Source organism: Rhinolophus sinicus, linkage group LG06, assembly GCF_036562045.2.
Source record: "Rhinolophus sinicus isolate RSC01 linkage group LG06, ASM3656204v1, whole genome shotgun sequence".
NCBI lineage: Eukaryota > Metazoa > Chordata > Mammalia > Chiroptera > Rhinolophidae > Rhinolophus > Rhinolophus sinicus.
In genome coordinates this window covers 159069413-159095562 of record NC_133756.1, presented here as the reverse complement: position 1 = coordinate 159095562, position 26150 = coordinate 159069413, and the positions used below count along the sequence as shown (strand labels likewise).

The following is a 26150-nucleotide window of genomic DNA, read 5'->3' as shown; positions in this document are numbered from 1 at the left end:
TTTCAGAAAATTTGAGCAATGTTTTGCCATTTTATCTTCAAATATGTTCCTCTCCAGTCTCTCACTTTCCTCTTCTCTGCAACTCCGATTATATGAATTAGATCTTGTAATATTGTCCCAAAGGTCCCTGAGGCTTGGTAATACTTTCTTTCTGTTCTTCAGGTTGGATAGTTTTGGTTCATCTAGCATCAAGTTCACTAACTCTTTCTCTATCATCTCCATTTTGCTGTTAAGACAGACCACTTGAATTTTAATTTCAGCTGCTGTAGTTTACAGTTCTAAGAATGTCCACTTGGCTTTTTGTTTCTATTTCTCAACTGAGATTCCCTTTCTTTTCATTCAATGCAAGCATATTTTCCTTTACTTCATTCAGGAATTAAATATTATATTGGATAGCCTTTGGACTCTGTTGTATTCCTCTGGAGAGCACTGGTGTTTGTTTTAGTATGCAGTTAAACTTGGCGGGACCCAAACTGCAAACTCTTGTCTCCTGGGCAACACCTCAAACCTTAACATTCAGTTTTTGTTTTTGTTTTGTTTTGTTTTTTTATAAATGTTCTTTTTTTTTTTTTTTTTTTTTAAGATTTTTTTATTGGGGAAGGGGAACAGGACTGTATTGGGGAACAGTGTGTACTTCCAGGCCTTTTTTCCAAGTCAAGTTGTTGTCCTTTCAGTCTTAGTTGTGGAGGGCGCAGCTCAGCTCCAGGTCCAGTTGCCATTTCTAGTTGCAGGGGGCACAGCCCACCATCCTCTGCGGGAGTTGAACCAGCAACCTTGTGGTTGAGAGCCCACTGGCCCATGTGGGAATCAAACCAGCAGCATTCGGAGTTAGGAGCATGGAGCTCTAACTGCCTGAGCCACCGGGCCGGCCCAACATTCAGTTTTTATCTGTAGCTGGGCTGCTGTCATCCTCCATGCACATGTGTGGTTCAGGTATTAAACAGTGGCTTATGCAAAGTTTATACACAAAATTTGGGGCTCTCATTCTCTGAGTCTCTCCTTTCCAGGATTCTTTCTCCCCTCACTTTCTGGTGGTTGAATGGCTGTGGCTGACTCGAATTGTGTCCTCTGGTAAGTTTTCTATGAGAGTTTTAGCCAACCTGCCACGTATCAACTTCAGCCTGTCCTCTGGCTAAAAGCAGTAAAAATAGAAAACTAAGTCCATGCTGTCTCTTCTTACAAGTGTCAGCCCCCTTTCAGAATCTGCCTGCTTTTGTTCATTTGCCAGTGCCTTCGGGTCTTTTGTTTTCTTCCAGTTTTATCCAGAGTATATAGTTATATGCACAAAGGTCAGGTCCAATAAAAGACTACTTGGCCATCCTTCAAGAAAAACCACTGTGACCTTGTTGTTAAAAATTTACTTCAGATTCACTGTTTGTAGGTATATAGATTCACTTCTAATGGTATCATAATAGGCATATTCTGACTACCTTGTTTTCTAACATTTTCCCCCTACTTTAAGCACTCATCATATAGCAAAAACTCTGCTAGGTGTTCCATAATGCAGTTTTTATTAGTGAATTATGAATATTTTCACATAGCAGCAGAAAGTCCAACTCCAACAGCAAACTGACAGCAACTAGAAAAATAATGCACATACCTACAAATGAAATTAATTTGAAGCAGTGGCACACTAACCCTAGAGAAATAGGTGCATGTGTAAAAACAGACAAGTAAAGGATGTTAATTTCAACACCGTCTATAATAAAAAATGGAAAATAACCCAAATCCTAATTGAAAGGGAAATAATAAAATGGAGTACTACATACATGTTAAAATGAATTATATATATATATTTCAACATGAAGTTTAAAAACCTAATGTTGAATGAAACAAGTTGCATAACAAAGATAATAAAGGTTTAAAAACAGAAACCAGCACCACACACACACAACACATTTAAAATAAACTGAAAAGGTCCATGATGCTGGTTACCTCTGGGGAAGGGGAGAAAAGAATGGGCAGGTGGTAATCAAAGAGTTATTTAGTTTGGAAGCAAATAGAACCACCAATGTTAGCAAATAGAAATTAATTCTCCATATAGAAATATGAGTGTATGTCCTTTTGTACTTTTCCATATTTTTCCATTTCTTAAAGAAAAAACTTATAACAAATTCAATGGCTGCATAATATTCAATTGCATAGCTATGTCATAACACACTCAACCAATCTCTAATTGTTAAGACACTGCTACATCTGCCACCATCATAAACAGCTCTATAAAGAACATCTTTGTAGTTGCTTTTGTACTCACACACAAGTTTTTCTTAGAACAAATTCCTAGAAACAAAATTACCAGGTCAATTCTAGGTCTTTCTTACATACTGCCAAGCAGCCTTCCAGAAAAGTTATAACAACTTACGTACCTATCACAAACTATACACCTGCCTATTTCCTTGAATTCTCGCCAATATGGATACTAAAATTAAAACACTGTCTTCACCCAACTAGGTGTGTGAGTCAGGGATCTAATTTTTTCCCCCAAACGATTATTAGTCAAACCACAGATCACACCGTAATTACTGAACAACTAAAATGTCATCATAAAGGGAATGAAACTGAAGCTTCATTAGGAACTTGTATACATTACACCATAAAACAACAAAAGAAAAATAAAATATCATTTTTAAAAATTGTTTCTTTTGCTCATTTCCCCCAACTTTAGGCTGAACATAATTACAGGATTGGTTTTATTTTAGAAAGGAAAACTATTCAGAACTGGAGACTGGTGTATTTTACTGAAGTAGTTTATATTTTAAAAGATTTATTCATAATGCAAGACAATTTGAAAGGTTTTCCATTTTGTAACCTGCAAAGAAAGACCTGTCAGTTTCTTGATCTAATTATACTGGTTTTCTTTATAATCATCTAAAAATATCTGCTACTAATCACAGAATCTGGTCAGTGACAAATACCTTAAACTTCCATAGCCCTTTTCATCTCTCACACTAGATTAAATAAGTCAGTTGAGAATTACTAATAATTAGTATTTACACAGAACTTTATTTACTACAACAGTATAAAGCAGGGCAAAACAATTACCACCCTATTAGCAAAGGAAGATGCTGAACCAGTTAGGTCAGTTGTCTAAGGTCACACTGGAGCAGGAACTTGCCAGAATCAGACACTCCAGCTCTTGCAGCCTAATTCCTATACGCCTCATCATTCAAAAGAACAACTGTAAGAATTCTAACTACTCACCAAGAAACCTATAACATACCCGAGTCAGAGAATCATATTGAAGTGATACTGACCGTCTACTTCAACATCCTCACTTTACAGATAAGGAAACTGAGGCCCCAAAGGTGATGTAACTTGACTGTCCAAGGTCACACTTCTGTACACAGTAAAGCAACAAGGAGAAATCAGCACTCCCAAATCCAAGTTCAACAACCTTCTATGACTAGAGAGTAACAGCTATCCTTTACTGCCAGTCCAAATTTTTGAGTTTATAAAAAAGCCTCGATGTTTTCACTGATAATTACTAACAACTCATTCACTTAATTAACAATTCACTAATTAATATAGTTATCCAGTACCTACTGTAAGTTAGGTCCTGTACTTGGTGCTAAGTGAGTATTTACTACGTGCTAGGAACTGCATCACCCGCATTTTCACATTTAATCCTCACAATGTTATTATAAGGTAAGCACAATTATTGGCTCGATTTTAAGGATTAAAATTTAGGAAGATTAAGTAATCTTAATCTTAAATGCCTTTATAAAAGGTAAATGGTGTCTTTCCGCCGCGGCCGCCACTTAAGAGTAGCGGCCATGGCTCTGTGGCACCCAGTGGCCGTGGGCCTCAACAAGGGCCACTCGGTGACCAAGAATGTCAGGAAGCCGAGGCCCAGCTGCTGGCGTGGGCATCTCACCAAGCACACCAAGTGAGTGTGGGCAAGATCCCAGAGGTGTGCGAGTCGCACTCTGCGAGCGTCACCCCCAGGAGGCGCTGAGCAGTGTTCCCGCTGCAAACAGAGGAAACCACCGGCTGCTAAGGATGGAGCCCCCCACCCCCGCACTGTGTGGATAAACAAAACCTTACAGAAAAACAGGGTAAGTGGTATAATCACACTTGTAAAATGATCCTAACAAAAACCATTTTGTTTTAAATATTATAATTCTCTGTATGATTTCATTTGAAATAAGGATTTGTCAAAAACGTTTGGAAAACCATAAATCCCCACATAGCACCTACATTGACCACATAGTACAGAACTTGGTATCAGATTAGAGGTTGAGGGTCCCCGTTGGAGAGCCTTAAATATCCTTTTTTTCTTACACTTTCCAAGACCCCAGAACAGACAGCATTTGAGGCAATTAAACCAGGCCAATTGCTAGGAAAGTAATCAATCAAATAAACAGAAGATATGGGGAAGGGCTTCTAGTACCGTATAGTGAGTTTGGCCTGAAGAATATAAAATAAGGTCCAAAGTAGCAGAATGAATGCGTTCTCTTAAGTAGTATTCACAAAATAGTACTACAATACAGGTTACCTACTTTCAGAGCATAAAATCTCCACGGTATAAGATCAAATTAATTAAAAGTTTAATTTACTGTCTATCCCAGCAGGAATTCCTTTATCTTTGATTGTCAAATAGATTTTATATGGTCCACAGCAAAAACCCCAAGTGCTAAGCTTTGCTACTAGTATAGAGATTCACAAATAAACTTTGTAAATAATTAAGAACCTAATGATATTCTTAAAAAGCAATGATTGCCCTACGGCCAACCTACAAGCAAAGGAGAACCTTGAAAACAAATGGAGCATAAAAACATTTTTTAGGAGAATATTAATTTTAACAAATGGTCTACTGCTTTGGGAAATACTTAAGAAAAGCAAATCAAGCAACCATTAAAAAGAAATCTACCATTTCCCACTATACAATGTGTTTTTTATCCTAGGCGTAATTTTGGTGCTATAAATCGGAGATTTAAAAAAATGGCACTCTGATAAGTAATCAGTCACAGCAGAATGAACCACATGCAGTATTTCTAATGTAAGACATTACCTGAGAAGTCTGTCAGAAGTCTTGCGAAGAGATGCTTGTTTACCAGTTCAGTCTTGCTAAGGCTGGAAATAACATCTATGCTAGCAGTTTCTTTGATAATGGTGGGCTTTTTGGAAATCCCAAGATCAGATTCAGTTTTGACATCTGTGTGTTCTAGGACATCATACGATCTCTGAGGCCAAGAAGATTCTGGAACAAATGTGAAAGTCTGCTTGAGTATTTCTTCAGGAGATTCTACTTTATCCTGGGCAGAAGCTGACTGGTCAACCTGTCTTTCACTCAATTCCTTAAGGGCTTTGATGGTGAGCTGTTCCTGTTCTAAGTAGAAAGATGCGCTTGGAGCACCTTGGGTGGGGAAAACATCCACAAGCTCACTTCCCTTTGTTTCTTTGCTTTGTTCAGAGTATTTACTTTTTATGTCTTTAATTTCAGAATCACCGGACTCACTTTCATGCAAGAAATCTACAGGAAGAATAGTTTTATTAAAGTCCATAGTTTTCTCTGATGTTGCCTCAAAGGACTTTCTTTCACCTTTATCTATTATTCTTTTCTCCCTGGTTTCTGGAAAGGCTGCTATCAGGTCCTCTGGGGACGAATCATCTATATCTTTCACACATCTTTCATGTAATGACTCCGAATAGGTAGAGGTTGTCGCATTTAATGAAAATTCTGTCTCATTAAAAACATTTGAAGATGCTGCTGAAGGAAGTGTTGGGTTCTCTGTTCTAACAGGCTCTTCAGGAGCAATTTCACTCATACTCTCTGAGGGCTTCACATCTTCTGGCATGACCTTCTTATTGGGTACTTGGGAACATGCCGCCTCACTAGCTGGACTCCTTTCAAGGATATCAGGCTGAACTTGGGGCTCAGAGTCACTCATAGGCACGTCGAAGTTTCCAGGTGTTTTGTTTTCCCTACTACAATTGAGAATCTCTTTGATTTCTCTTTCATCTGTTTTTATCACAGCACTTGGAATGTAAATAGGATTTTCAGCCTGAATTTTGTGACTTTCAAATGAAACATCGGCTGTGATGTCCTCTATTACTGTGTCATCAGACTCACCAGAACTATCAGCCTCTGTTACTTCTCCCAACACGGAGCTCTGCCAGTTCATTTCATCTTCCAGGTGGTCTTCAGGTAAAACCACTTTCACTGTGTCTGTTCCAGAACCCAGAGAGACGCATTTCTCAAACAGAGATCCAGGTAACACTGACAGTGTGTTATCTTGTTTCTGCACGTTGCCTTGGACACTTTTGCGCTTGATGTCCTTTGTGGAATTCAGACAGCCTGGTATAGGTTTTTCAACGACAGCATTTTCTTGTGGGAGAGATGCTTCTGCCCAATCACCTGTTGATTTAGTGATGGGAGCGTTCCCATTAATAGAACATACAGGAATTTTCTGGTGAGCGTTCGTTTTAAGATTTACAACTGGAATTTCTGAATTATATTCACTCATGTCAAGTCTTGTACTTTTTGGGATGTAGTCAGATTTCTCGCTCTGCTGTTTCACTTGGGGAATCAAATCCCATGTCAGTATTTCATTAGTAAAGTTATGCATATCATTCACACATCTAGACACCTCTTCCAATGCTGCGGTGGTGTGTGAAAACTGTCTAGTGAGCAGTGCAGAGGTTGGGTAATGCCCTGCTTCTTTATTTCTCAGTGGAAATACTTTGTCATTAGACTCCGAAATGTCTGCAGCTGATTCCCTATCAGTGGGCACTGCCCAGCTACCAAAATCATTTGTGCTCTCCTTATATGCATCTTTAAACTCTTTGTCAAACGCTGCTCTGTCAATTATTACTTCAAATGGTGATTCAGGAGAATCTTTTTCAGTAATACCACCTGCTGAAACCCTGGATGGGGACAGGGAGTACGCACAAATGCCTTCTACCTGAGACTGCTCAGTGGGTGGTTTCTGGGCTGTTAGCAAAGTGAACTTGTCATCAGCATCCAACGCGATTTTACCGTCCCTACCTGGTACCTCATTCGGGTTCTCGGACTCTTGATCTTTATTTATTTGCTGTCCCATTTGACCAACTTCCTTTGAAAGCAAAGCAGGATGATTTGGGAAACTGGCTGGAATGGAAGGACGGTTACAGCGACCTCCTTCCGCAACAGAAACTGGGGGGTCGGCTGTGTCTTTACTGGTCCGCTGAGGCTGTTCCATATTTTTCACACCTACAAGAGCCGAGCAAACTTTTCCTTCTTTGGCTAAACCAGGCTGGCTGCCTAACACTTCACTTTTTTCTCCACGTAGTATTGTAAGGTCAGTGTTATGTATTTCAGAAGATGCAAAAAAGGAGGAGGTCATAATTTCTGAAGATGGCTCATCAGAGCAAAGAGAGCTCAATCCCTCTATGGTCAGAATTTGAAAGAAAAAAATTGTTTACCAGGTACAAGTACACATTAGCTAGTCAGGCCAAGCAGCATGCTTTTTATTTCTAAAATTACATACATACATACACACAGGATGTATGTATATACACACACACATAAATATGTAACAAAACAATGTCAACAGTCGTCCTGTATGACATGCATAAAATTGCCAATGGTGAAACAGAAAAGCCACATCATGCTACAAATTGCAAATAACAAAAAACTTTCATGACAAATACTTTTTAGTCTACTTTTTCCATTGTAAAAGTAAAGAAGGGTAATGAGACAGGGAAATCGGGGGAAGTTTTTGCCCTTTGTTTTTTGGTAGAACTATTCAACACAACTTGATATTATGAAGTTCTGACACACTCTCATCTGTAAGCTGAATATTTCTGAACACACCACTTCTGTAACTCCACTGCTACAGTTTGAGAATCTAAGGAAAAACAGTGATCAGAGTTCCTTTTGATTTTCAGGAGCGACAATGAGCCTAAAGATCAGACTAGAATTATTCTCTTCTATCCACAGGAAAGATTGGTCCCAGGTACAGATGGCCTCCAAGTTTTAAACTAAAGGTACTGAGAAGGTTGGCCTGGCTCCAAAATCTCTTGCACCAACTTGACAATATAACCAAATCTGAACTGTGTGTTTTCTTTGGTTCAGAGTTAACTCCAGAAATCCTTTTAAAACAGAAAATATCCTTTTAAAAAATACACATGAATTAAGCCTTATCAGTATCAACACCACAGTAACCAACGATTTACCACATTGTTTTCCAACTTCCTGATCTATCAAGTTTTTGCTGGAGAAAAAGATCAAAACAACTGTTCCAAGGGCAGGCGCTACCGTGGCTGTCTTTCTTGCAGTGTTGCATGTCTCTCTGGAGTTGGAACAAAGTAGGTCTTACATTATTTCACATGAATGAATCAAGGGTTCAGCTTGGCAAGTGAGACCTAAGTGGGCTCAGCACAGCTCGGGCTTGAACGTGAATGAGCGACTGGGAGGATATGAAAGACAAAAGCCTTGGGGTTACCTTATGCAGCTGTTCTTTTTCATGTGAGAACTGAATAATAATTAGACAAAAGCAAAATTATGACTTTATTCAAAATCATTTTGTAAAGATGAATAGAAGTAAGAATCTCTTACTACAATGAATAAAATTCCACTATTGTAAAAAATGTTTCCAAATGCCAGAAAATGTTCCTCTATTTAAACACATCACTGCAATTTGATGTCATAGGATCGGACCTTTAGAATAGTGTAACTGTGATCCGGGTATGGGGTGGGGGAAGTCTTTATAAACTGAGGGGAAAAAGTCTGGTGGTACAAACAGTACTAGTGGGACAGAAAATATTTGAAGTAAGCTGTAATTCATATTTTGTTCTAATGTAGTAAACACGGTCACATCTATCACATAGCATGGATACTCAGCAAGACTGGATTAAGGATATACTATACATGAAGCTCAGCATTGTAGGTTAAAAGGCTCAAAAACCTGAAAGAACTGTAGGCTACATTTAAATTAGAAATATTCCACAATCTGAGCTACCGTATTTTGCTGTGTATAATGCACAGTTTTGACTCAAATTTGTGAGGGAAAAATAAGGGTGCACACAATACATGGGTAGTATTAATTCCATATCTGTATAAATGTTTTTAATTCTTTTATTTATGCTTATGAAATTAAAAGTGTAACTCAGAAATCAATAACGATATCTGTATGCAAAATAATACCCTGGAATACAATCATCAGTTTTGTTGAACTTGCGACGAACTTGCAACGAGGAAGAGTTCTTGGCCTTCTATAGTGCATAAATGTCGTAAATTTGTTACCGGTATATAGTTTCTTGTACCTTAGCTATTCTTGTGTTTTGTAATTATTTGCTACATAAAATTTCTTGTACCATAATATGTTTTAAAAACTGCTAAAATTCCTTTATAATACAGAAAACAAGTACCTAAATGTAAACAAATAAAAATTTTAATTAAAAAATTAAAATGAAAGATTTTTTCCCCTGAAAGTCTCAGCCGAAAACGTGGGTATGCATTATACACAGCAAAATACGGTATGTGTTGTTACTGAACTAACTGGTTACTATTTCTACCAGGAAGCATTCAATGGACTAAATGTGGAATAAGGCAAAACTGTCTGGGAACCCCTCCCTTCAAACAGGAATGGAATTCTGAAGAAAAGCAGAACTGATTCCACCCCACAACGAATGCTCAGAGACTGAGATTTCAGATGACTCATACCTGTCATTTTACAGGCCAAAGTGGGCAAAATGAATTAGTAATAGTTCAAAAAGTATTTATTGAGTGCCTCACGTGTGCCAGAAATTGTTTTAGAAACCAGGTTCAAAGCAGTGAACAAAACAGAAGATATCTTTGCCTTTGGAGCTTACAATAAGAGTGGGAGACAGACAATACGCAAAACCAGTAAATAAAATGAGGAAGATGTGGTTGTGAGCTTGAATAAATGAAAAGGGAAGCGGCTAACACTGAATGCTTATCAGAGAATACACCCATTACTGGGGGGGAAACATGCTAGAAGAATGCTATGCTTTGTCAGCACACAAACTTGTCAGTTTTCCAAGCCTTGCTTGTCTCCTATCTTCCTTGATCTCTTAATACTCCAAAAGTTTTGAGTCAGGTATATAATAATCTGAGGTGAAGCTAGAAGATTAGGTCAGAAATCTTGTTCTCACAATACCAACAAGTCCTATACTGAATGCCATGACTGCCTGACAGACTTCAAAAGTTTTAACTACAGATTCTTTATTCTGACAATAATTATAGATACAAAAATAACTTTAATCATGTCCCCTAATAATAATTTTGTGACTTAATATCTAGGGCAGATAGTGTTTTCTGGGGGGCAAGCTTAGGGGGTAAACAGTGCGATGCTGCATTCATTCCTCAGTGACTCAGACGCAGGTGCCAGCTCTCACGATTGTCAATCAAGCTTTCCTACACATAGCAAAAGAGATTCACATCCTCATTGCGCTTTAATTCTAATTACGTTGTTTAGAATTTCAGCAAATAAAAAGAAGTTTCTCTGGCTGGTTAAACACTAACAACCATGGACAGAGCTGACTTGTACCAAGACAATGGGAAAAACTGGGCTGGAAGTAAAGAGTTTATAAAAGCATGAAAACGTTCACTAGAACAAGGATCAGAATCTAATGAGCCTTTAGAACAGCTCCCATAAGCAAAGGCTCTTCCAATTAGTCAGGTGGCACTTAACAGTCATCGCTGTCGCCCAAGTCCGTACCTGGCAAAATGGCAGAAAACGCAGGGAGTTTGAAGATGGCTAGTTTTCCACATACCATCCACTATAAAACTGCCTGGTGAAATTACTCTGGATTACCTTACATCTCAAAGAAATGTCCACTACCCTTCCCTCTTTCAAAAGATTCAACCCTTCACATGCACTACAAGAGACTTTCAACATGATTAAAAACAAATGCCTGTCAAAAAAATCCCCTCATCAAGAATATTTTCTAGATTAGTTATTTGCTATTATATAATGGCATTTAACGTACACATTCATTTTCAAGAATTCTAATCACTTAATATGGCATTACTCTAATTATTAACAAACGGGTCACACATCTAATAGATTTGTTAAAAGAGGAATCAATATATGGCAAGAGGTGAACAAGGTCACAACCCTACGAACGTCACAGAATGTCTCCAACTTTATCCAGTACTGAGCTCCTTGCTTACCCAAATCTTCTTAAACTCCAAATCCTTACAAGTCTCTATTCAAGTATATTTTCTGAAATAAGACTAGGAAATTAAGTTGGCAGTCATAGTCTAAATTTCTACACCACTCCCAAGCCAAAATTCCAATTAAAAGATGCAAAATCCTTTCATCTCACTTATTAATCATGTGGCCCTGGCAAGTTGCAAATCTCAAAAAAAACTGGGGTTACTAAAGCACCTAATTTGATAACTGCTGTGAGGATTAAATGATTTAATACACATTAAGTGCTTAGAACAGTATCTGGCACTTAGTAAATCCTCAATAAATATCCCCAAGCACCACATTAAAAAAAAAAAAAAAGACATATTGTCAAGTCATAATTACCTTCACCGGGTATATAACACACAAAATCCTCAGAGTTTTAGACACCTCCCCTCCTACCATTCACAAATAAAAGGAATTTAAAAAGCTTTTATCTAATTCAAAAATTTGGGTGATGTGACTTCTGAATCAGTTAGAACAAACCAAATACCTATGACATTCCAAGACTTGTGGTAGGCTCTATCTATATGGAGAAAGACACTGAAGCAGCCCAATATACAAAAAATTCTAAGCAATGTTGAAAGATAAAAGAACATTCCTGAACAAAATGTTTCAGCAAATGATCTATACTACTATGAAGGTCAAAGTATATTTGAGTTCAGTGTAGGACCAGCTGAACAATTCAACAATCTAGTGCAAAAATACCGTTTCCCCGAAAATAAGACCTAGCCGGCCAATGAGCTCTAATGAGTCTTTTGGAGCAAAAATTAATATAAGAGCCAGTCTTATTTTACTATAATATAATACCGGGTCTTACATTAATTTTTACTCCAAAAGACTCATTAGAGCTCATTGTCCGGCTAGGTCTTATTTTTGGGGAAACATGGGAGCCTTTGGCACCATTCCCTTTCAAACTTTTGAGCAACTACTAGTACTTCATGGACTTACTGACTCAGAATTTCCTGAGGAGAATGGAGCTCAGGAATCTGCATCACGAGTTTCCCAGGTAATGAACCTGGTTTGAGAACCACACCATTACACGAATATTTGATTAGTTTTAGAAGAGTACAGAAATCGAGCTGTACTTCAGAACTCTAGTCCTGTAACACCCCACAGATGAGACGGAAACGCTCATTACTCACCATAGATCGTCTCATCCAGGAGCACACTGTGCCCGTCAGGAGGGCACGGGCATCAGTGGTCCTCTGATTTTGCTTTGAATAGGTCTATATGCTAATTCTATGCCCGTGTACTTAATCTCACAGAACAAGGTGGAGAGTTAAAAATAACAGGAAAAAACTCACGAATGCTCTATACATATCAAGTAAATACATTCAAACTGCAAAATAACTTCATATACTGTTTATCCTTCAAATATCTTTTCTTTCTTATTCTCCAAACTGTCTTTTAGAAGATCTAGTACTTTTCTTTTTTAAAAATATTTACTTAAGTGTGTTTTTCCAGAATACATCTGCTCCAAGTCAAGTAGTTGTTTCAATCTAGTTGTGGAGGGCACAGCTCAAGGTGGCCCACGTGGGGATGGAACCAGCAACCGTGTTAAGTAAGAGCACCGCGCTCTAACCAACTGAGCTGACTGGCCGCCCCGATCTAGTACTTTTTTATTCAAGTCTTTATAACTCTTTTTTTCAAGCCTTTATAACTTAATTACTGAAAACATAGTGATCTAGAACAAGTAAGCAGTAAGTAATTTTATATCCTATATGAGAGTTCCTCCTAAAAAGAGTGAATAGCTTAGAATTCTGTTATAGTTACCATTTAGTTACTTGCCCCCCTCACTTAGGAAATTCATTACTATTAAAGGATACCTGTAACATGGAAAAACCATACACATCAGTGAAGAAAGGCTGCTACCCCGTAGTAGCCACTAAATGACTTTTTCACATACATACATACTATGCATATTCATACAAGGGAGGCTTGAAATATTCAGGTATAGGTTTTCCTACACTTGAATTTTCTCATGTTCACAAAACAAGACAAATTATCGTGCAAAACAGTATCAGCAACTTTCAGCCACAGCATCAAAATAGGAAGTTAGCCAGCAGACACTTTGCAGCCAAGCTAGATCCTAAACAAAAAGTCTCTTCTGGACAAAGAAAAATGTTTTACTTTTGTTTCAAAAAGAGGCTGTAACTGGCAAATATTTTTCCTCAATGCTTGCCCCAAAGTTCGGTGTTTAACTTCCTATTCCAGATGCCTACTGCGTCACTCAAACTGAATGCAAAGGTCATTACTGCCAATGTGCTTCCAATTCTGCAGAGTGGATGGATTCTCTCCAATCTTATTTTCATCTACTCCCCACCCCCAATGTATTTTCCAGCCTACACTTTTACCAAAGGTTTCAAAAGTAGAAAGCAAATTTCAGTTTTATTTTGTGCCTGGTGGAGGTAGTACCTCTCCCAGATGATACTGTATTACATAACTAATAGCAACAATATGGTTAAAAACAGTAATTTCTGCCTATGCTACATGATTGTAACATTAACCTGAAAATGACATCTCCACACATACCTGTAAACCCTAAAATACAACTAACACCGTATCATCTTTTATAGCAGGCAGTGGTTATGATTCCTAGGTTTGTCACTTACAGTGTGACATTGACCAAGTTATTTCACCATTTTAAACTTGTTTCAATTGGTAAAAGAGCTAGTACCTTTCCTCAATAAAATTGGCTATGAGGAGTAAGTAAAATGACTCATATAAAGTACTGAGCATCGTAAAAGCTCAATAAAAATTAGCCACATACTACATCTATACCTGTTAATATCTGTATTTTACAGCACAGGAAAACATTAAAATTTACTCCCCTATTTTGAAATGCTCAGGGATTAGGCTGAAATTTAAATCTTTAATGAGAAAAAAGGAATCAATAAGCAAAAGACTGCAAAGGAGTACAACTGACTATTCCATTGACATTCTCATCACAAATCTATTCACTGGCTTTCAAAAAAGGTAACCTGCTAGCTTAAGAAGCTGTATACCTCAAAGTAGTACAATTTAATAAATATTACATAATTTTGAAATATTTAACTGCCTTTCTCTACTCAGTCCAAATTAATAACAGTTTTTGGTACATGCATCTCCCTGAAGCTCAATAATCAGTATATATTTCAGGATTAATAATGTCATTCTTAAATATGAAAATGACCCATTTAATTATTGCTACATATTGCTTAGTATGGCTTAGATATATAGAAGGCACAATTCTCCAAGGCGAAATGGCTAAGGGACATGGAAGCCCAAGACAGGTTATTTAGTTGGGTTAGTGCCAGCGACGGACTTGAGGTCCCTGTTGGTGGCAGCAGTCACTCTGAAAGGCCTAGTTGTTCTCCCCAGGGGTTTTAATTCACTTAATCAAGTACACCAACAACTTCCTCTTCTCTTATTTATATTAGGCAGCCTAGAAGCACCAGCCGTGGCTACCCCGGAACACACCGAATCTCTTGCCAAGGTGTTACCTCAAATTGAACAGGTTCTAGGCCTGCCAACCAAGTAGGGCACCAACTGCGCTCTTTTCCATTGTGGTGTGTGTGTGTGTGTGTGTGTGTGTGTGTGTAATGCTGTAAGAGGCTACACTGGAACACCTTCGGGGATATGATGTTTTACCGCCTCTTTACAACGCCCTTTAGCAATGGCACTATCCTGAGTCTGAACTGGTCAAAATAACTTTGTAAGCTAAAAGGAAGAATGACAAATCTATTTTCTTTTACAAACTCTCATACTGTGACACTGAAGCCTACTTAAACATTAGTTTTTTAATTTAACAAATCCGTTTTATTTACCTCCATTCTACTTCAGTGTATGTGTAATTTTTCCTAACAGGGATTAAAAGAGTTATCTCCTCAACATTCCATACATTAGGTATGTTGTGCACGGGTTGCACTGTTACACTATTTAGGGTATCAATTACCTCTTCTATATAAGAAAAGTGACTGGAAGTTGTAACTATGAAGGATGTATTTTAAAAGATCTGAAACATTCACAACAGAGGAAATATAATTATTTATTCTACTTACACTGAATTTTTACCAGTTTATCTTCCAGAGTAGAATAAATGTAATACCTAGTTGCCTAAATTATTACATTTCTAATGAGGGAAAAAAAAAAACCTCTTAAAAATATCATCCCAACTGGCACTAATCCAATCCATTTCCAGATGTCAAGAACCACTTTGTAGGTTTGAGTTGCTCTCTAACACTCACAAAATACCTATCTTTTAATATAAACAAGTAAATTTCAAAGGTCACAATTTGACCCACACGATAGTCGGGTTCACACAGCCATGAAGGGGAGGGGGCGCCAATGCTCGCAGCCTGAATTAAAAGCAACAAATTATCTATCACGTTTCCTAAGAAGCAGACTAATCCTGGCAAAAATTTTACTATGTTCATTTTATCCCATTATGTTTTTATTCTTATAAGGTCAAAGTCCTCCTAACAAACCAGCATCTAGACTTTGCATCTAGAGGATTCAGCTGGGAATCAGACAATACCAGGCAATAAACTGGTTGCACAGGGCTTCTTAGACCTATCTAATGAGTGTAATTACCTTTTATAAAATAAGGGTTTTCCACTAACCTACATTTGAGGTCGAGTACAACAGCACAAATGAAACAGCACTTTCTTATTAGTGCAAATCAACGAAGCACACACAGCACCCTCTTCCAGCTTCCTGGCAGTGCTACCTTCACAAACCTAGAGCGATCACACTCTGACTCCTTTCCTCACTGGTTGGCAGATGGGAAAAAAAACAAAGCCACAGCTTAATCTGTAGAAAAACAAGCCTCGCTTGCCAAAAAGTCAACTGACTTGTTCGATGTTCCTAGGCGATTTGGAATTAGCCTGGCTCTTGGGACACATTTCACAGAAGTTCACATTGAAGTACCCTAGCTAAGCTGGTACACCAGTGCGCAGTCCTGTGCAAGCACTTTGGCACTGTTTTCCCAAATCCATGACGGCTCCAAACTAGTTACCTAACTGCAAAGCAGTAAGTTATACTGCATTCTTGGGGTGGCATGTGTTCTGAGCTACAGTTCTATCTGTTCCAAATTCTGTGGGTGAGTTTTTAATTTTTAAGAAATACTCAAAAAGAAAAAAAAAGTTAAGACGTTAAAGAAATAAAAAAACTGGGAAAAGTTAAGATGTTAACGGAATTAAATAACTGGGGGAAAACATACTCAAAACTCCATCTCAAGCTAATGCTATGTCAAGGGGCCCACCTAGTGCCATTCTATTTTACTAACCTTTACAGGAAATCCATTGGATATTGCTAAATATAAAGAACTGCCTATTAATTGGTTTGTATTTTAAGGGATTTAGGGGCAATAGAAAACTTGGGCCTCATATCCCCAGTTACAGCCTCTTTCTCAACATTTTTCTTTTATTAATGCACATAAAAAAATGACGGACTTGCCTTGTGAGGTCGAAAATAGAGATACAGGCTGAGAGGAAGAGGAAGAAACAAAGGAATCTGAAAGAAAATATACAGCGTGAGAATGACAACCTCACACAGGAATTTTAACTTTTATTTTATTTTATTTTGGCCAACCATCATAATTTCATTGGGTTTAAACAAGAGGAGAAAACCCAAGTCTTCATTTCCAATTACTGTTTTCACTCACCTGGAAGTAAAACCTTACTTCATTTTGAGATGCATTTCTAAAGTTAATCCATTTTTTAGGGTCACATATTCTCACCTTCAAAGGAAGAAAACAGGAACCCCTAGCATTTTTAAACAAGTATAACCTCAACATGATGCTCCCTTGCAACACCGTGGGGGAAAGGAAAAATAGGAATCTAAGTACTCATTGGTAGTTGCTTTTAACCATTTTCAACTGCATTTTGTGGAGTTAGTCACTAAAATATGAGCATTTAAACATATAGTTGGTAAATATGCGAAGTTGGCTCTGAATACTTGGGAAAATAGGACTACATGAGAAATCTTCATCTTCTAAAATTACCCTCCTCTAAATTTGGCAATATATATCAAAGTTTTAAATGCACATACCCCCCCCCGCCCCGCCCCGCACACATTCTTTAACTCAGCAGTTATACTTGCAGGAATTTAACTTAGAGATGTCTTTGCAAACAGTGCAAAGACGTGTGTGAGGACGTTCACAAGAGCACTGGTTGTAAGTACTAGAAATAATCTAAATGACCATCAACTAAATAGTTACATCCAAACAATGGCATATTTGCTGCTATGAAAAAGAATGAGGTACAGCTATATATGTTGATATAGTTGATACATTAAATTAAGAAAAGGGAACTGCAGAAGTGCAGAGAGTATGCCCCATTCTGTTAACTGGCAACAAAAGGGACTTTGCGGTCTGGGAGGGAGGGAGGTTTACTTTTCACTACAACCTTTGGCCCTTAAAACAAAAGAAATCAGACAAACCAAGAATATAAATTATCTTTTTGGTAAAAATGTTAAAAAATTAATAAAAATAGCATGTGAAAAACACCCTCCGAAAACGCTCCTAAGTATACTGATCTTGTTAACTCCTTTCCCTTGCAGTTATAAAAATGTTTTTACAAGTATTTATATTAAAATGAGGAGATTACTTTTAAGGATTGGGCCATAGCTGTATCTCTAAGTACTAATTTAAGAAAACTAGTCAATGAACACATATGGAGCATATTAACACCATGGCAGAATTTAGTAGGCAATAAACAATAATTCAGTAACTCAAAACCAGAATTTAAAAATCCACCGCTTTTCAATTATCTTAAAATGAAGCATCACATTTACTCCTACAAATCGCCTTTTCTTTTTTAAAACAAGCATTTCTATCTATTTCTTTAATGTTTCCAGATGGATTCACTCCTATATGTATTTACCTTCAACATTAAACCTCTGCCAACTGATGAGTTTACATCTGAATAAACTTGAAAAACCAAATGCTAAGTAAGCCTCAATGCCAAAAAAAGCCTATGAACTTGCCTTTTCACCTCCACCTAACAACTCCTCCAAATGGAAAATTTCAACACATAAATTTTTGCGCATAGCAACTATTCTGATAAAGAACACAGATAACCAGTGATAATTTGAAACAATATTGCATGAGATCTCCTATCTTACAAAACAACACTGTACTCATACTCCATATTTAAGCTACAGGGAACTGAACCCAAGAATGATGACCTTAATTCTCAAATGCTATTAATCAAACCAAACATTATGTTTAAGTAGCCAGGTCCAGGCACTGTCACACAGCGATGACAAGTTAACTGAAAAATTCAAACTAGTAAAACTGGATGAGTTGTGGGAACGCAGCAGAGGCAGTCACTAGGGTAAACTGCAGGAGACACGGCAAACTTGGTCGGACAGGTGAATGAGGCAGGGGAAGGCGTTCTGCAGCAGAGGAACAACGGGCCAAATTCTCAATGGCTTTAACTGTTATGTAATGAAAGCCGGGTTTTATACTGTGTGACATGAGGAATGACAAAAAGTTTTAAGGTAAGGGAGTGACAATATCACATGTATTTGAAGAACTGGTAGCAGTGTAGAACAAGCACTTAATTTTGGAAAGAACGTGAGGGCCTGAATTAAGGCAGTGAGGATGGGAAGGAGAGGATAGATTGGACGAGACACGATGGGCAGAACTTGGAATCATTTGGATGTTGGAGACTAGAGCAGTCTAGGACTAAAGGACTAAATGAAACGCCACTGATGGGGTATGGAACAGAGAAGGAATTCCTTATATTACCTTTCACTAATAAGTCATCTAAGGCACATCTAAGTGGAAACTGTTGACCACCACGGACAGGCTCAGGGAGAGAGGTAAAGGCTATAGAGAAATACATGGCAGTTAATATTTGGATGAGAATTGACACCAGTGGAGTAAATGAATGTGTTCAGGGAGAATCAGAGAGGTTTCACAATGGACTCTTGAGATACACCAATATTTAAAGAGGTACAAGAAAAAAAAAGAACTTGTGAAGGAGACAGAAAGGAGTCAACACACCAAGTGAAAATGGTGTCACTTGGAGAACACTTTAGAGAATGATTAACAGAGTCAAAAGCCAGTGAGTGGTCAAGACTTTGAAATGGGTGACTGAAATGAAGTAATCAAGTAATGTAGCCCCTGTAACTCCAGAGCTAGAGTGGTGGGGAGGGGCCAGACACAGGACTGAGGAGTGAATGGGACTTTTAAAAGCAGGATGGGTGATAAAGTGAAGGACTGAAATCTGGCAGCAGCTACAGGGAGAGGCAGAGTTGAAGAAAAGACTTTTAGGAATGGAAATGACTTAAGCATATTGATAAAGAGAAGGGAAGGAGCAAGTAGAGAAAGTCTGAAGATAGATAAAAAAGCAATATTTGAGAGAACAAGGACCAGGAAGTTGCTAGAATGGATAAAAAGGCACAAGTGGACCTGCTGATAATCTAATTCCAAGAAATAACCAGTCACCTGTGCAAATATGTAGCTATAATATTGTTTATCACAAATAATATATTTTTAAGGAAACTTAGCAAAGGTCAATGAGGAGCCAGTTAAATAAGTTTTGCTATTTCCTTAAAATGGGACTCTATTCATTAAAAATTGTGGTGTAGATGAGAATTTATTGACATTAAAAGACATTGATAGTACACTGAATAAAAAAGAACACCACAAAAGTAATTTAAATAATGTAATCGCATTTTGGTAAAAAATACAAACTCATGTAAGAAGAATGAGATCATGATATTTACTTTCAGGAATTATGAGTTTTTTTTGTTGCTTTTCTGTTTGAGTTTTTTAAAATAATGAACATTTCAAAAAAAGAGCTAATTTCTTGTTACAAACTGAAAGGATATATATGAAAATGTTAACTGGGTGAAACTACTCATTGATTTTTAATTTTACTTATGTTTTGGTTTTCTTAAATTTTCTTTCATGAACGTTTTTCTTATAATTCTTAATACACACCTATTCCCCCCACCTACGTGGAATGAGTTAGCTATTTAAGAGGGGAAGACGGGCACTTACAAATGGGATCTTTAGCAGGTCTTTCAAAAAAACTATTTAGTGAATAATCTTATTGGTTGTCACACAACTTAATTTTCAATCCTCATAATACTTTAAGCTGCAACAAGCTGTCAAAACGACAAAAAAAAAAAATCCTGCCTCTTTGAAAAGAGCTTCCATTTACTTAGAGTCCTGAACATTTATATACTACATATTAAATTAAATCCTCACAACTCCCATTAAAAAAACAAACCAACCAACCCTGAAGTTCATGTGTCAGAATCAAGATTTAACCCTGAACTTTCCTGAAATCCTGTGCCTTTCCTACTGTATCACCTACTGTATCACATATAAGGACAGTCAGATCACCTGTCCTTCTATTGCTGATTTGAAATCTATGTGCTACTTACCTGAAAATTTACTAGTCAAGTTTAGATTTTAAAATTCCATCATACCAGTAAGACCCTGTCCCCTTACCTCTTAACTCTTCCCTCCAGCAGCATACTGGATGGGTTAGAAGTGGAAAAACAAGGAGGAAAAATAGCAAAAAGGCACATCAGTGCAGGTCTTCAAATTTAGGTCAAGCCTGTGCTGTTGTGTTGGGTGAGGGGAAAGGGGAGAAGCTTTGGATTACACGTGAGATTCAAGTTTTGGTTTACATCTAGGGAAAATACACCAAATACACCTAATTGTTTGAAATTTTATAACTCCCAATAAAAATATTGTTTCAAGGAATTGTTCCTTTTCGTGATAACTGTCCTTCAACACCAGCAGGATACGGGCTTTATTTTTAGACGCAGAAGCAAGTTACGTTCAGGAACAACTTTGTATAATGACTTCTATGGTTAAGCCCAAAGCTTTTTTCTTTGTGGTAGTTTCTATAGATTATTAAAGCATCTTCCAATACATAAAAGTAAAGTGTTTGAAGTTGTATCTAAAATTAACACAATGGGGGTGGCTGGATGGCTCAGTTGGTTAGAACGTGAGCTCTCAACAGGGTTGCCAGTTCGATTCCCACAAGGGTCAGTGAGCTGTGCCCCCTGCAACTAAAGATTGAAAACAGCGACTGGACTTGGAGCTGAGCTGTGCCCTCCACAACTAGACTGAAGGCCAACCACTTGGAGCTGATGGGCCCTGGAGGAACACGCTGTACCCCAATGTTAAAAACAATAAATAAATAAACAATATAATGAAAATTAGAAATTCATCAGCTTTTAGACATCATTTCTACTATAATATTCTAATATTAAAACAAACTAGTTTTTTCATTTAGTTTCCCTTTTTGCTCTATAGCTAGACCACACACACACAAAGCAGTCTTTCTACTCTTTCTCAGGATCATAGTTTTTGATGGCAATGCACATCTCATAGAAGCTGCTAAATGGAGCCAATTAGTACCCTCCCCCCAACAAAGCTCCACAGATAGGCAGATTGACCCTTGTCCCCCCAAACTTTATGACATTTATTTCTTTTTCTTGTCTTTCTGTGCTGGCTAAGACCTCCATTGTATTGCTAAAAAAGGAGAGAAAGTGGACCACCTTGCCTCTACCAAAGCAATTTCTATTTCATGATTAAGGCTTTCTTTCTTTTAAAAAAAACTAAATTTTATTTAGATTTACAGAAAACACCCAAAGATAATGCAGTGTTGCTTTATATCCAGCACTCAGTTTCTCCCAGTGTTAACATGTTATACTAGTATGGTAGTACATTTGTCACAACTAATGAACTAAGATTGATACATTACTGGTAACTAAACCTCATAGGTCATTGGGATTTCATTCATTTTTCCCTAATGCCCCCTTTCTGTTCCAAAATCCCACCCAGGATATTACATCACATTTTGTTATCTCGTCTCCTTTGGACTATGACAATTTCTCATCTTACATGTTTTTGATGATCTTGACAGCTTTAAGAAATACTGGTCAGATATTGTACAGAATGCCCTTCAACTTGGGTTTGTCTGATGTCTTTTTCATGGTTAGACCGGAGCTATGGGTTTTGAGGAAGAAGACTATTAATACTTAGGTGAAGAGCCATCCCTGTTGTATCCCAAGGGTACATCTGTGAATATGACTCTCGCTGATGTCTCGCTCCTTCACCTTGCTCCCCTGGCTGAGGGAGTCTGCCGGGGGCTCCACAGGAGCACTGCTTCCCGCCCTTCCATATTGTACTCGTTGGAAGCAAGTCACTAAGCACTTCCTACACTACATAAATTGGCAGGTTGGTTTTTATTTCTTTATTTAGAGTTTACATAACTACTATAAAAATAGACCAATCAGTAATAATGTTTTGGTCCTCTGGATCCAATAAACCTAAATAAGATCTAATATCTAGTTAAAGAAATTCAACTTATTTGCTGTTGGAAATGAAGTCCAACCTGATTGGAAGCACCTTAGGGTTAAGGACCTCTTACAAGTCCCTGTATCTTTCATAAGGCACAGAATATGATGGCCAGCACACAGCAAAAGCCACTGGAGGCCTTCTCCACAGTATAATGGAGGCCTGAACATTACAGAGGCTTAATAAATGTTTGGTGAAAACCAAAGTGTAAGAGATCTTTAAACTGTTATTTCAAAAATAGACTCTGATGGGCGGCGGATGGCTCAGTTGGTTAGAGCGCAAGCTCTTAACAACAAGGTTGCCGGTTCGAGTCCCACATGGGCCAGTGAGTTGCGCCCTCCACAACTAGATTGAAGACAGTGAACCATCACTGAGCTTCTGGAGAGGCGGCCGGATGGTTCAGTTGGTTTTAGAGCGCGGCCTCTCAGAAGGTTGCCTTCTGTTAATTAGTCAGAGAGCTTTCTTTGTACATCTGTGGAGTAAAGGTACACGCAACCAAAGAGCAAGAACAAGCAGAACTCTTGTTGCAAAAGAAACAAAATGAGAAAATCTAACAGAAAGAAACAAAATGGACTGTGTAAATATGAAATGGGTTAAAAATATTGAAATAATCCAACTTCTAAAATAGCACTTACTTTTAGGAATGTCTTACCTTTCTCCAAATAATGTTCAAAATGTATTAAATCAAAATCTCTGATTTTTTTCAGAGTAAGATGGAAATTAAACTTATTTTAACGTATTTTAAAGTCCTGACACATCAAACTAGTCTACCATTGACTCCTTATTGGAAGTGAGTCTCTTTCTAATACACCAAAATGTGGCATTCAAGTGGCTATAAAAAGACAATTTTCTGGAGTAAAGCATTAGTGGAAAATACCTCGTCCAGAAGCAAGGACAATAGTAAAAGAAACCAACCTTAATCATGAGATATATGTATTAAAGTTTTATAGGCCTACACGAAAACTGTCTCCTCAGTACCTAAATGAATATGTCAATTTTCGCGGAGAACGTTTTTGCAAAGTTTGTAATGATTTTCAAAACCCAAATGTTCTTAACCTGAGGTTTATGAATAGATTTCATAGTAGTTCATGAACCCTGTGAAAGTTTATGCAATACTTTGTAGGCTTTTCTGGGAATAGTTTCTTCATCCATCCACTTATTCCATAAAGACTTACTGAACAACAATTATGAGCCAAGAACTAATTTTTGTTGCTGAACAAAAAATGATAAGGTCTCTGCTCTCATTCAAAAATATCTGAGGGCCTGCTTTGTGCTAGGTTCTGTTCAGGCATTAGGGATAGAAGAGTGTGTCAAACAAGAAAAATCTCCACTCTGACGGAACTTATGTTCTAGTGTGGAAGACAGACAATAAACAAAATAAATAAATATAGTAAAATAGATTAAGACAGATTATAGTAAAATAGATTATAGTAGGTAGATTATGATAGACTATTAATAAAAATAAAGCAGGGGAAGCCTATTTAAGGTTTTGTTTTTCTTGTGCAAAGACTTAAAAGTCAGGGAAGAGCTGCGAGGGTATCTGCGGGGAGAACATTCTACGCGGTGACAGCCAAGTAAGACTGAGGCAGAGGGGCGTCCTTGGTGTGAGGAACAGCAAGGTCAGTGTGTGTGAAACTGGTGAGCAGGGCAGAGGTTGGGGCAGATGTCAAAGGGCTTCCTAAGCCCAAGGGACTTGGGCAGTTACTCTGTGATGGGAAGCCACTGGAGCACGTGCCCATGAGCGACATGATCCCACTTACGTTTTTCACAGATTTACACCAGCTGCTATGTGGAGAACAGACTGAAGAGAGACAAGGGAAACAGTCTGGAGATATTAGGAGGCAACTGCAATAATCCAGCAGAGCTATGACCGGGTGGTAGCAATGAAGTTGAGAAAATTGGTTAGACACTGGATATGTTCTGATGGTAGAAGCATTAGGATTCACTAGTAGTTGTATGAAGGAAAGAAAAGGTTGAAGGATGACTCCAAGCTTTTTGATTTGGGCAAAAAGATGGACGAAATGGCCATTTACTGAGACGGAGAGGACTGTGAAAGGAATGGATCAGGAGTTCAGTTTAGACAGTAAGTTTGAGATGCCTGTTCGACATGGACGCTGAAGATAAAGATTTGGAAGTCACCAATTTATAGATGGTATTCCAAACCACAACATGGAGATCATAAATGAGACAAATGAAAACAGTGACAGGGACCTTCTGAGAAGCAAGTCCTGGAGCACTTTAAAGTTTAGACGTTGGGAAGATTAAAAAAAAAAAAAAAGAATTAGCAACATAAAATCCCAAAGATAAGGAAATCCACGGACTCAGAAAGTAGACTAGTGTTTGCCAAGGGATGGGGGGAGGGAGGCATAGAGAGTGACTGCTAACACGTATGGGGCTTCTTTTGGGGGTGACAGAATTTTCTGGAATTAGATAGTGATGGCTGCACAATCTTGTATATATACTAAAAACCATTTTTAAATGGTGCCTTTTATGTTACGTGAATTATGTTTCAATTAAAAACATAAAAAGAACTAGCAAAGGAAGCAGGAGGAACAGCTAGTGAGAGAGTGTGGTGCCATGGAAGACGAATGAAAAAGGTATTTCAAGGAGGGGGGAGTGATCAATTGTACCAAAAGATGTTGAAAGGGCATTTAAGACGAGGACTAAGAAGTGACGACTGGATATAGCAATGTGGAAAATAACTGGTGAACTTGACAAGAGAAGTTTCTGTAGAACAGTGGAGCAAAAAGGCACCTGCCTTAGAAACTGTGGGACCAGAAATTAGGCTTTTAAGTTAAACTGATAACTGAATTCAAGAGGGTGACTGAACTATTTTTATCACGTTTCAAATTTTAAAGAGGCAGTGCGTATATTTGAAAGCGAACTACACTGGGGCCTCAATCCCTTCGTTTTTATCTTACCCTCAACTTCCCCGCATCAAACCTTTGGGCATGTGTCACTTAATCTCTCGGAGCCGGATTTCTCATCTGTAAAATGAGGTTTCTATCACTGCCTACCTTACAGATAAACACAATACAAGTATTTCTACTATTGAATATAGGCTCTAGAGGAATGCTCTGTTTTATTACCTTCCTATCTCCCACAGCACCTAATGAAGACCTTTAATGTATGCTCAAACATGTGCTGAATTAAGTGAATGCATAGGCAAACTTAACCCATAGAGCAGTACAGATATAAAAATTAAATACTTCTATCTCCTATGTAAAATGAAGACAATACTCACTGCTGAAATGCCTTCAGCTAACAGGACAAAAGGAGCTCTGTATTAGTTTACCCTTCAATACATCCTCAAGGGCAGGCTGCCAATGAGAAACGTGTCAAAAAGCACGTATGTCCTCTCCTGGTTAGGTTGTGATGATGTGCTTACTTTACCGGGAGAAAAAGACCACAAGTGTGGGCTACCTGCTGACAATCCACCTCCCCCAATAATGTAAAATACAAACGCAAAGCTATACAATATTTAAAGGGATTCTCTCTGAAATTGCAATATCACAGAATAACATGTCTTACATAAGTCATAGATATGTAGGAAAAGACTTTACTGATGCAATCACAAGTAATACTGATTATGGCTAAACTTATTTAGCATATACACCTTTTCTAGAACATCTCTAACATATCCCAGGATCCACAATAATTCTAGAATTAATAGCTATTATGAATGAACAGAATAAAAG

General features: G+C 37.9%; 1 protein-coding gene across 4 annotated transcripts in view; it reads right to left on the bottom strand.

The window, feature by feature from the left end:
* The window catches only part of RTN3 (reticulon 3), a 53554-nt gene that overhangs the window by 22946 nt on the left and 4458 nt on the right, over positions 1 to 26150 (bottom strand). Inside the window, exons 2-3 of one of the 4 annotated variants that reach the window (XM_019717888.2) lie at positions 16578 to 16634; positions 5012 to 7369 (exon numbers count right to left, since the gene is read on the bottom strand). The exons of 1 other annotated variant lie outside the window; for it this stretch is intronic. In XM_019717888.2, coding sequence (XP_019573447.2) covers positions 5012 to 7369; positions 16578 to 16634 — 2415 coding nt within the window. The remainder of the gene's footprint in view (positions 1 to 5011; positions 7370 to 16577; positions 16635 to 26150) is intronic. 2 more of the 4 variants (XM_019717889.2, XM_019717890.2) reach the window with 2 other exon arrangements.